A 12,572-nucleotide genomic window follows, 5' to 3' on the forward strand; every position below is an offset into this window, starting at 1 on the left:
TTCTATGTACATGGTGAAATTTGCAGATCTGTGATCCTGAGGCTTTCAGTTGCTCTTTGGATTATGTGTGAGGGTGGTCTCTTGTAGAAACCTTGCATGGTGGTGCATGCTTTGCTTGAACAGGCTTTGGAAATGCTGAAGTAACGCCGTTGCTGGACCTTTCTCTGTGTAACCACTTCTTTTGCATTTTAAAACTTAAAGAGAGGGCCTTAGTGCTGCTAGTGGCACAAATCCATGTCAATGCAAATAGCAATGTAAGCCGTACTATCAGAGCTGCATTGGATTCCCTTCTACTCAAACCCTTTGGTTCCTTGCATTTCCCTTTCAGGGGTGGTTGGTTGTTTTTTGGGTTTTTTTGTTGGCTTTTTTTTTTAAGCTGTTTTCTGACAGTCTGTCGCAGGAAGCTTGACCTGGCTGGTTGATGGAGGTGATGCTTGCTGTCTGTTCTCTTGCCAACCTGTTTTCTGCAAAAGTACATGGAGTGCCTCTCCATGTTGGATAGGATCAGGCTTGAGTGCTCAGAGAAGCACAAGGACTCTGATAATACAGAAATGAGGTCCCTGTGCTGCTTGTGGCTGCTGGGACAGGAATTAGCAGAATTGCTTGGGTGCCTTGGAGCTCACTGAAGCCAAAACCCAGGCAAATGGAAGTTTTCCTTTGCTTAACTCTTTGGGTAAGTCCTGTTAGTGTGAGTGAAATAACAGCCAGAAAATGAAATGGCTAAAGAGGGCAACACTCTCCCAACATAACATGCTGTCTTTGCTTGCCTGCTTTCTTTACAACGTGGGAGATATTTATCCTGTGACTAAGCATAAAAGTTAAGAGATGGAAAAGGTCCTATTAGATCATCTTGTCCACCTCCCTGCTGGCGTGCAATTTTTTTCCCTGGTGTATATTTATTAATAGACTGCTGGGCAGACAGGAGTAGTTTACTCAGGGTACTATGGAAGAGTAGCAGCCAGCCCATGCAGGTGAGGGGTTCTGCACGTGCATGACTTGACTTGCATATGCACAAGCTTCTTGCAGCAATAGGATTTTGTAGTAAAAGGTCCAAAAGCTCTAGACTCAACATTCTTTGCATGCTTGCAGCCTTCCCATTGACTTGCTGAGATTGTGCAGGCGTCAGCTCGTCTTTTTTTAACATTCCAGGAATACGCTAGTTTTACTTTATATTTATGATGGAGTAGGTGGTTTGAAAACTAATAATAAGGGGGGGTGGTGGTGGGGGAGGGGTTAGAAGCTCTTTGGTAAGGAGAGGTCAGCCAGCTAGACATCTGCACAGCTGGCCTGGCCTCTGTTGGCTGTGATCTATGACAGTGGTGTGTAAAGACGCCCGGAGGAGATGTTAGAAAGGTGCAGGTGGAAATGCTATTGCTCTGACAAACAGAACAGTGCTGGAGTTTCAGGCCAGAGCTTGGGGACCATCAACACTGTTTCATTTATTACTTGTCGGTAACCATAGCACAGCCTCATGCATGTGTATTTTCTTTTTTCCTTTTTTTTTTTTTTCCGTTTTGCACTCCCTGATTTCATTTGCAGCTCAGAGCACTTAGCATCTCCCAGATTGAAATAGCTGAGTGTCGAGTATAAAGGGACAGATTCTGTCCTTAACTAATTCAGGAAAAAACTAGAGCATGTGCTTAATAGATAGGGGATGAGATCAGAAATTTCATATCCAGGTATGTGCTGAACTGCCTTCTTGTGTTAGGACTGTGTTGGCTTTTGCATTTAGGATCAATCTGCTGGCTCCAGAGGTGTCTCCTGGTCAACAGTGGTGTGAGATCAATATTTAGGATTAGAGATCAGGACCACAGGGGAGCAACCAAGCCTGATCTGCCACCAGTGAGATGTTCTTGCTGGTGGTGACACTGTGTTGGGCCCCTGGGGCTGTGCTGTGGGACCTGATGATCTGTTTCTTGACAGCACAGTGCAATTTGTGTATTTTCTGGGGGTGTTACGGGACATCTCTTGGCTGAGAGATTGCTCTGTTGAATCAGGAGAAGCTATTCCCTACATCCATGGGGGGTAGGGGTTGGGTGTTTCATGGTACAGACAGTGTCCCTGGCACTGATGGCCTTTCTCTTGGCGTGTTCTGTGGAAGTGACAGTATCACAGATGACGTTTTCCAGGAAGACGTCCAACACTTGTAAACGAGCTCCGACATGGGCTTTGCCTCCCTTCCCTCAACCAGACATCTTCTAGGGAGGAGGGAGCTGGAGCAGGGCACAGTGCATGCAGGGAGAAAATCTGCCTTATTATTATTATTTAATTTAGAGAAAACTTGGTCTAAAGATGTAAAAAGCAATTGCAAACGCTGTCTGGACACCGCCTCTCCTCATCAATTAGTAGCATTAAATGCTCAGCAGGGAGGATTAATTAGAAAACTGAAATCTTTCCATCGTGACAGCCTTCTGGTTTCCATTGAAATGCAGCTGAAGAACTGGAAAGGCTTCTGTATTTTGTTTTGATATGCCGGCATATGTTTCTTTCCATCCTGGAAATTAATTCTGTCTGTCTGTAATGGGGCTGTGGGAATCAATACTGAGTTGAACTGTATTTCTCCAGAGCTTTCTTCTAAAAGTAGTTAGGACTGTTTCCCCGCTGTGCCTAATAAGTGACCTGATTTTGGAGCAGCTGAGCAACTAGTCGTCCAGTTCAGAGGTGTTGTGCAGCTGCCTTGACAATTCAAGGTTGGTCCATGGCCTCAGGGGTGATGGGCTTCTCTCTTCAGAAAGTCTTCAGGTCAGAATTCCTCAGAGATAGCCAAAGAAGCCCACAGCCTTCTGCTGCCTGTGACTTTCCATTGCACTGCACCAGGCTGGATGCTGTAGGAGAGGAAATTACTCATCGCTCTGCCTGCCTTGCAGACTGCTCTTGGCCTTGGTGAGCTGTCATGCTCTCTCTCAACCTTACATTCTGCAGTGCCCTAAGCTGGATTTAGAGTCAGGATCTGCTTTTTCCTCTGTTTCCTCACCTTTCCTTCCCTCCACGGGGCTTGGGGAATGAAGGAGAGTTGGTGCAGCAGCCAAGACCTGCCTTTCACAGGGGGGGACACAGGTCACCATTACATGATGACTCTGGGTGGCACAGTTTGGGCAACTCAAGGTTGCTTCTCATTCTCCAGAAGAAGCTGCCTTGTATGTGCTAGAGCAAGCAACAGCTTGTGCCTGGGCTCTGCAGAGCCACAGCTACATGAAAATTGGATGGTGAAGGGCTGGCAGGAGAGGCAGGGCAGACCTGGGGGTCCCTGAGCACTTTGGGCAATATGTAGTGCTCTGCAGACCTGTGAGGTTGTGTGAGTGTATGGCTGTGTGCTGCCCAGTCTGGTTCCTGCTCTGTTGATGGCTTATTTTTTATTGTGTTTAGTCATGCATTAAGGTAAGTGTACTTAAGTTCATGTGATACTAAAGTCAAGAGGACAAGGAGAAGGAAACCTCTCTGAAAGCTGACCCACGTGTTTCTATTTCATAACTCCATCATGACCCCACTGATGGCGTGCGTAAACCAGCAGCTTGTGGAGACAGCGGTGTCCTGGAGCTGTGCAGAATCATGGTCCTTCTGCCCAAAACCACAGCACATCTTTCCATCTTTGCTTGCCACCAAGCACTTGCTGAGCTCTGCTTCCTCCCCCTGGTCTAATCTCAATCCAGATTTGCATGGCAGAAGTGGCATGACCAAGAAAAGGATCTTGCAAATTTTGCAGTGGCTCTTGGGGGCCGATCCTCAGGTCCTGGTCTCACCATGTGCTGTGGAGCTCACGCTTCTTGCCCACGAGGAAGGAGCAAAATAACCAGGTAGCTGCTGAGAGAGCAGAAAGTAGTCAATTAGTCCTCAGCCCTTGGCTTTGCAGTCGATTAGAAAGTCACCTTGTGATCAATCAAATCTAGACAGGCTGCAGGGGTGAGGCTGTGGCTTGTTAAAGAGGAAGCTGTGCGGTGGGATGGCTGCGAGAGGGACTATCGATCGCAGCAGGCTGAGGGTAAATGGTGGTATACAAAGGCTGGTAGGACAAATCACAGGGGATACAGGTGTTAATCTGTGTGCTTTCAGCGAGATGTTGCAAGTGACAGAAAGTGGGTCAGCTAGAAGGTAGGATGAGCATGGAAGATGGCACAATGGCTTCAAAGCCCTGGTCCTGCTATGAGGTCTTGCTGCCCACCTAGGGGATGGGATGGAACTCCCTCCTTTCTGGTCCACAGCTTGGTCACCTAGCGTTAACCTCCATGTTATAGCATGTTGGGCCAGTCATAAAGTCTGTAATACACTTGATACTCTTAGAGGTCAAACCTACAGAGACGGGGTTGGTTCCCTGCTTGCCATCATTCTCATGGAGAACTGAGTGTCCCAGTCTCCGGTGCGGATGCTGGCTCTCAGGCCACGTTCTCTGTTGCACAACATTGGCTTTGCAGCTCTTTGGCATAAAGCTTTGTTCATGGAAACTTCATTTCTGATGCTGGATAGCAGACTGGTGCTGCACAGATGCTTTTCTCCCAACTGCTTTTCTCAGGAAAGATTTTGCTCTGAGGCAAATGCTTTTCTGAGGGCATATTTCATCTGAATGTTTTGGTATCTATTCCTCTTTTTGGTTTCTGCTCCTTCTTCTTTCTGCTTTTTCCAGGAATGCAGAAAAGGCCTGAAGCCTAACTTTTCCAGATAACGCTCTTCTGTTTTAATTTCCCTCCTGCAAAGTCTTCAGTCATTTGAGGAGAAACCAAAAAATAAAGCCATGAAAACCTGCAGGAGGAAGAAAGTACAACACTCTTCTGTATTGGCTTTTATCTTACACATAGAGATACAACTTCCCTTTGCTGTGTTCACTTAGGGTGGTTATGTCCGTTGGAATCAGTGTTTCTGTTGGTGTAACTTGCATTCTTTCTGATTTATAAATGCACAGGTAACTGTCAGGACAGGATTTTTCCCTGTAAAAGGGGAAATGGTGCAGAACAGTGCTCTCTTCTAGCTGCAGACCCTCATACTCTGCAGGCAGGGCTGTGTGTTTAAATAATCCTGGCTTGGCTGGCTTCTGGGGAGATGAACGTACTGGGTTGCAGGAGGTGAGGATCCTTTAGACTTTGTCACTTCAGTGCCTGATTTAAAAATCTGCATTTAGGTGCTGAGTATGTTGGGACTGAAGTGGGCTTTGGGGTGTAATCAGGGCATCTGCAAATTGGTTCGTCTCCACTAGCTGCTGAAGGAGACAGTTCCTCTGTAACAAGTCCAAGTTGTTCCGTAGAGACATAGTTCTGTGCTGTGCAGACCTTGATACAAGTAAAAATCAAACAGGTGGGGACCACGTGTGTTCTCTGGAAATTTGCTCTGCTTGACCTCTCTGTTTATATATATGTGTGTGTGTGTAAAAATAAATTAGCTTTGACCTGATAGGGCTGTGTTGTCTGATTTTTTTTTTTTTTTTTTTTTTTTTCTGATAGAGTCCTTTCTAATCCTTTTGATTTCCTTTGTTTCATGGGTTTCCAGAAGTTGGAGATCTCTATGGAAAAACAAAGCTATTTTCTATGCCAGTATGCATTCCTGATTATTTCACTGAATTTGGTAAAAGGATTATGACTGTAAAGCAAGAAAAGAAACTAACTGAAAAAATAACTTACTGCAGCATGCTGTCTGCAACGTTTAATTTACAAACTAATTTGTGAGAAGAGAAAGTGTTGAGAGGGATGAGTTTAAGAGATCAATGGCTGTTTTAAAGGGCTGTCATGGAAGTTAACGGCTGGAGTCATGCAGGTTTTAAAGCTCTTATTCTATGTACGTGTTGTGCTGGAATCAACAGGATGGCTCAAGAGATTATTTTCTTCTTTAGAAGCAGCTGTTGAATACAGCTGCATTGGCTGGGTCACCAGCTAAAGGTATTGTCCATCATGCATGGTGGCTTAAGCACAGATCTCCCAGCAACGTGTTGTGAAAAAATCTTTCTTAAGCAGTTTTGGGGTGCTGCACCCAAAAATAGGGAGCAGAAAAATCAGCTGATGATTGTTCATATAGAATTGTTTGTCAGGTTTCACGTGCTGTAGTTCCTGCACTGGCTTGCTCCTTATGTGAGCTATGCTGATGCATGTGTGTCACTTCTTGCTTAGCAGCCTGATCAATGCATGCTCAGAAAAGGTTTGTCGGGTGTTTTTCCTCCTCATCTTGTCTCCTGAAGTGTCCCTTGAGCCCACATGGGAGATATGCCTGCAAACCAGGCCTGGTCACATGTGTGTTTGCAAAAAATCCATCCCAGTTCATGCCCATAAACATAAAACCATAGAATTGTTTGGGTTGGAAAAGACCTTTAAGATCAAGTCCAGTCATAAACCTCACACTGGCAAGTCCACCACTAAACCATGTCCCTAAGTGCCACATCTATAGATGCATAGTCTAAATGGCTGCTTTTTGGCTACCTCTGTGTCACATCCTTTGAATAACCTGAGTGGAAAATGCCATGTGGATAGGGCCTTACGTGTCTGAAGTGTCACCAAAATTCAGCCGTTCTTTTGTGTAGCCCTGAAATAAGGATCCCATTTCCAGGGCAGTTCTATGTGCACAAGGTCAACTCTAAGGATGAGGTTGAGATGGTCTGAGGAAACCTGTAATATTTCAACCACTCTCTTTGCATTTGAATCGGTCTTTGCCAAGCCTGCAGGCTGTTTGACTGAGCTATCAGCATGCATACGTTTGTATTCTCACCATTAAACTAATCTCATTTGCTTTGCTGTTGTTTTTAACACTACCCCAGTCCTGGCCTCTGAAGCTTTTTGAAAATAACATTTACAATAATATTTTTAACAGTTCCGTAGTATACAAAACTCCAGCGCCCTGGCAGGACTCCCGGAAATTTGCTGAAAGTTAATGTGGTCAACTCTTAAAAAGGAGAGATTTTTTCCGCTTGACTCTTGCTTGTTAAACTCTCTGAGCCCAACATGTTGTTCCCTGCCGCTTGAAAAAACAAGGAAAGTCCCAATTTTAGCAGTGCTAGTTTGAGTAGCTTTCCAGCTGAGCCATATTTCAGGGGCAACTGTGGCTTATTATTATTTTTTTACAGTGGTGTGTCCCTACACCTTCAAACCAAAGTGTTAAGTGGTGCTCAGGCAGGAGTAAGTAGGTGCTGCTTTCCCTGGAAGCCTGGGGATGATAAACTGCAGAGGAAGATGCCATTTGCTTGTGCTGCAGTAGTGGCAAGACATCCCAGCTTGGAGACCTTGTTTGATGTTGGATGCTGAGCCTCTGTGGGGGGGGAAATAGTCTTTTTGGGGTAGGTGATACCGTAAATCCCATTTCAAATCAGTAATAGGCTGCAGAGTAATAGGCTCTCAATGCTGGACTGTGCTTTTCCCACTTTCCTAACATCCATCCTACATCCTTACTCCTAGTAAGTCTCTTCCAGTCACTTTTTTGTCTTCCCTCACATGCGGAGAAAAATTGCTCCTCTTCATCCTTTCCTCCCCTACTTTGCTTTCCACAACTTAAATGCACAGAAGCTGGAGTCATGTCTAGATGGAGAGTACATTGGTGGTGTTTCACTTGAACTCAGTGTTGCTGAATCCCTTCCCAGCCAGGAGTATGGGGAGAGAAGGGAAAACCCGGGATTAATTTTTAAAGTGGATTAATAATTTTGCATACAGCTCTCATGTGTACTCATGTTCTGCGCTCAAGTAGCTGTAAAGGAGTTGAGCCACTTCGGCAGCAGAATTGAGTTCAACTCAGTCAAATCGAAGCTGCGTTTGTTCTAGATGAGAGCATCTATACTGGGCTTTTCTGCAGGTTAAGTAACTTCCAACAGTTTCCTGAGCAGACATGAGCAGCTGAAGTCTGTCTTAGGTGCACAATGCAAACCTGGAATACGAGTAATGTATTGCCTCAAGATCCCCGGGAGCCGACACTTGGCTGAGCTCTTACTTCTGTTGCTTGATAGGAGACATTTGTGCGTGGCGAGGTTACCAGGGCCGTAGTTTGTAGATTGACAGTGGAGATTTAGAGGTTTACAGTGGAGACTGGTTCCGCTAGCTGTGGGAGCAGTGGAGGGCAAAGTGGAAGCCCTGTTTTGGATGCTCGCTGGTTTGTATTGTAAACTGCCAGCAGTTGGAGGCTCTGACCAGGGAGCTTAGCTGGAGGAGAAGGGGGATGCCGCTTTGAAGTGCATTGGAGTAGAAAAGTGGTTTTTCCTTTTTTTTACCCCTTATTTTTTCCCCTTCTCTCCACCCCCCCCTCCGTTTTTTAAGGGAGATAATAAAAGAACAGAATTTGTATTAGAAACAGGAATTTGTCCTTCTGTAACAGGAAGCTGCTGGTATGTATTTTTGGGAAGCCACGGAAATCGACAGTGTTTGCAGTCCAATTTGAAGGCTGGCTGTGCTCAGGATTGACAAGATTTGCTAAAATAGAAAACCTCTTTTCTCTGGTGTACCCGTGGAAATTTCCTGCACTGTGTGCAGGGGCTTGTTCACTCACGAGAGCTGGGCAAGTGGGATCTCAGGGGCTTGCTATGGCAGAGGTGATGGAGAAGAGCACAGGGTAGGGCTCTGCTGATGGAAAGGTCACCTGTTTTTTTCCAGGGTTTGTTTGCATGGTTCCTGTAGGTGCATGCTTTTGTAACTAGATACGGATGGCAAAGGTCTGAAAGGTCTCCAGAAAGCCATTAGAAAAGTCTATTATGCTGATAGGAGAGTTAACCTGGGGTATCAGAGGAATTTAGGGTTAATCCAGGCTATCTGCATGTGGCCCTTGATGCAAACTGCATGCAGCTTAATTGCTGGAAGTGTCTCCATCGGTTCTGAAAGCAAAAGCAGTGAAGATTTGGGCCGTTTCCTGCTCTTGTTATACTCAGTTGGAATTTTTATACTGCCTTCTTGGTGGTGGTGTGCTCTCGATTCAGCGTTGCGTAGACCAACTGTTGCTCCTCAAGACAGGATTTTTAACCTTTCCAAGTGTGTTATTTCCTTGTCTCCTTCCCTGTCTTGAAAAAGGATAGAGGAGAGTCCCTGGTGGCTGTGGGCTCTTAGGCTAAATGATGCTGTCCTGAGAGGAAGCTGCAGCAGCAAAAGGAACAACGCACTTCGGGGCACACGTATGTCTCCGCCTCTGCTGCTTTCTTATCGCATTCCCTTCCTGCTCGTCTCTCTCAAAATAGGTTGAATAAATATCCTCCTGCTTGCCAGCACCGAGGCGCTGGAGCTGCAGAAAATCATTTTAATCCACGCTTGTGGTCATTCCATGGTTCACTTCAGATTTGTTATTGTGTTTAAATCTATTTGACTGAGCTGGGAGATTTTCATTTTTCTACTGCTTCTGCCCAATCCATGGTGCTTAACACTCCAGAGTTTGTGTCTGTGTCCTGGCGTATGCAGCTCTCATTGACTTTGGGGCAGTGTTGCCTGCAGTGACTGCAGAACAGGAATGTCTTAGGCTTCCCATGCAAGTCTGGAGTGTTCAAGATGTCTCTTCATTTACTCATGCTGTCACACAGGTTTATGTGTGCTTATCGGCCAGCTAAAGTGGATTGGTCTTCGCTGGTCACTTCTATCGTACTGCTCTTTGAAAGGTGTCCATCTTTAGGTGGGTTATGCCTTCATTCAGTCTAAAATGAGGTTTTTCACTGGTGAGCAGGACTGACTCCAGCAGGTTCAGGTTTATACTCCTTAAGTTTCTCTGTGAGGAAAAAAACCCCCGAACAACCTGTGGTGGGGCACAGAGCTTTGGCTCCGTGCAGCATACCAAGGGACTGAACCCGCTTCTGCAGCAGTTTTGGGCAGATTAGCGGATAGCCGTGAGTAGCACTTGGCAACAGCCAGAGACTCGGGAAGGGCTGTTAGGGACATGCTTGCCATGAGGGACATGTGGAGCGTACGTTGCTGCTGAGAGCTGCCTAGACTCAGGGTTTTTTTATCCCATGCAGTCAGAGGAAAGCTGGTCCAGCCTTGAGGAACCTTGGCTGGAATTTGAAAGGCCTAAATACAGGTTTGATACTAAATTCTGCTTTGATACAGGCTGCCTCTGGGGCTGACTTTCCATGTCCTGCTGTTAGGCTGTTCCCCAAGTGGGTGTTATCCCATAGGGGTGCCACAAAATGCAATGCGTTAAAGGTAGAGTATTGCTTTAGAGTTGCATTAAATAATGTAAAAATACATTACAAGTATAATGTATTAAAGATACCTGCTCGCGACAAAAGGGGATGTGTGGCACAAGTATAAGTTGTTTCCTCCCAAGGCTTTAAAACTACAAAGGTACCAGGTTTGTAGTGTGTTACCTTTGGGGCGTGTAGAGGTGGAGGAACTCCTGGTCTCATTTCCTAACTAAATGGTTCTTCTCTTTCCTCCAGCCCAGGTGATGGTGGGGAAATGCCTTGTGAAGAGTGGTCCTGTTCAGTCTCTGTTCCCATTGACACATCAAAATTAACTTGTAACCTCTGTGTATGTTTGTTATTACAGGGTGGATGCTTGAGAGTGGAGGATAAGGTACAAGTGTCTGGGACCGGTGGAATGGAGGCCTGATGTAGATGGAAAGATGGGTAAGAATTGGATTCCCCTGAAGCAATTAACAGCCTGCTAACTTTGGCTGGGGCTACCAAGCATGACAGCAGAGTGTGAGACATTACCAGGATGGTCTGGCTGAATATTACGTTGCTTTCTAATGTTTTGCCTTTCAGTGGTGCCAGAATTAGACAAATCTTCTTCTTACTATCAGTGTGATCTGGTGCTTTGTGTTCTAGGTGGAGCTTCTTCCCAAGTCTGCCTTGTATTTCTGGGCAGAGCATCTTCATTCCCTGTATCTCTTCTCCCAAGGAAGGTTCTGTTTCAAACAGAGCCTGAGTAAATTGCTTTTCTAATTGGTGACCTGGATTACCTTCACCTTCTCCCTTTTCCACTGGAATAGTTGTGTATCAGATGCTCTGCGGTGCTGAGGGAGACTTTTTCTTTTTTTTTTAAATAAAAAAAGTGGAAATCATTTATAGTTCTGGAGGTACATAATGATCTTGATGTAATCTCTACTGCTGAAGAAAATTCATTATGTCATAAATCGGGACCGCCTGGAAGTTCTGGACTGTCTCAGTTTTAGTACATAAATAATCAGCTCAGTGATGCTGGCTCACGTGAGCAGTGATAAGTGTGAGAGCCCCAGCCCTCCTTCAGGTTCTCATGCCATTGGCCATCAAACTTTCACATTACTCTCGCAAAATCATACCTTACTTGCAGGAAAATGTCCATGCCTTGCTGCTGTGCTTGTAACCTGTCACACAGGTGGGACACAGTTGCAGGGTTTGCCTGGTGTCTTCCCATCCCCGCTAAAGGACTTTGCAGAAGATGCATGCATTACTGACAGTTCCAAAGAGGTCTACAAGCTATTTTGCCAGCCAGTAGCAGTTCCAGGAACTGTAAAGGTTTCTGCTGCTCCTCTTTAATTTTGCTGGAAAGAGAAAGCTCAGCAGATTGAAGAACAAGGCCAAGTTCTACCTCACATGAGTGTCAGTGCTTGATTAATGCGTGGAGCTATTTGAGCTTGGATTGTCCTGTTTCCTTCACCAGAAGAGACAGGTTTTGAGGAGCCTAAACACATCTCCTGAAATGGCTTCCTGACCCGGTGACCCAAGAAAGAAGAGGTGTTGGAGGAATCCTGGTTGAAGCTGAGCACCTCACTTCCACATTTGCAGCATTTATACAAGTTCACCCAAAACTTTTCAGGGCTGGTTGAAATCTTGCTTAAAAAAATAAAAAGGAGATGGGGGTGGAATACCTGTAAATTTAGGGATTGACCTTGCAGACTAGAAAAGTGATTCAGGTGATAGTGGTTTGAATTTAAAAAGTGAAAAATATTAAGCCGCTACCAGACCTTAACTGTTTGTCCTCATTCATGGAGAAAGGAGAAAAGTGGCGTTTACCCCATCCTGGCTCTACCTCTCTGGTTGTGTTTTTTTTTTTTTTGCTCTTCCTCTGCTTCCTAGAAGAGAGATTTTGTGGGGAGAGGACTAATTTGAAGCCAAGGTTAAAAAAAAAAAAAAAGAGGGGAAGAGAAAGTCCAGACTGCTTCTTCAATATAAAGAATGACAAATTTCAGTTTTAAATCCCTAGTGAAAAACCCCACAATGTTTTAGAGACATTTTCACTTTAAAGGTGAGAGCCACTCCTTTGTCAATGCAATTTATTTTTAAGAAGGAAAGTTCAGACTTGCTCTGAGCACCAGTAGGGAATGAGTTGCTGGCTCCAGTCCAGTTCTCAGCAGATAGTCAATTTGATGGCCTCTTTTTCAGAGAGCACGGTTGGTACTCCTCGGTGCCTTCAAACTGTCAGCTGTGAACACAGTATGGGCACACTGGGGAAGCAGTAATTGCAGGAATGCTGAAGAGAGCACCCTTCTGCAAGGCGCTCTTGACTGTTTTTTGGGAAGGCAAGCTGAGCTGGTAGGGGTCTTATGCAGATCTGCAGTTCTGCTTACACATGTGTGTGGGTGGAAGGTGCTGTGCATGTCCCCTTCCCCAAATGTCATTGCTTGGAGCATATTGCGGTGGCTTGTCACTAACACAGCATCAATGCCTGTTAGATCTGCCGGGCTGCATTCAGAAAGGATCGTGGTGTGGTCCTGAGTCT

General features: G+C 45.4%; 1 protein-coding gene across 3 annotated transcripts in view; it reads left to right on the forward strand.

The window, feature by feature from the left end:
* LOC130148330 (mitogen-activated protein kinase kinase kinase 3-like) overlaps positions 1–12,572 on the forward strand; it is an 82,332-nt gene that overhangs the window by 11,747 nt on the left and 58,013 nt on the right. For 2 of the 3 annotated variants that reach the window (XM_056336790.1, XM_056336791.1), the window contains exon 2: positions 10,419–10,498. The exons of the other annotated variant lie outside the window; for it this stretch is intronic. In XM_056336790.1, coding sequence (XP_056192765.1) covers positions 10,495–10,498 — 4 coding nt within the window. In that variant the 5' untranslated portion in view covers positions 10,419–10,494. The remainder of the gene's footprint in view (positions 1–10,418; positions 10,499–12,572) is intronic. 3 annotated transcript variants of the gene reach the window in all.

The sequence above is a fragment of the Falco biarmicus genome, chromosome 4, assembly GCF_023638135.1.
Source record: "Falco biarmicus isolate bFalBia1 chromosome 4, bFalBia1.pri, whole genome shotgun sequence".
NCBI classification, from domain to species: domain Eukaryota; kingdom Metazoa; phylum Chordata; class Aves; order Falconiformes; family Falconidae; genus Falco; species Falco biarmicus.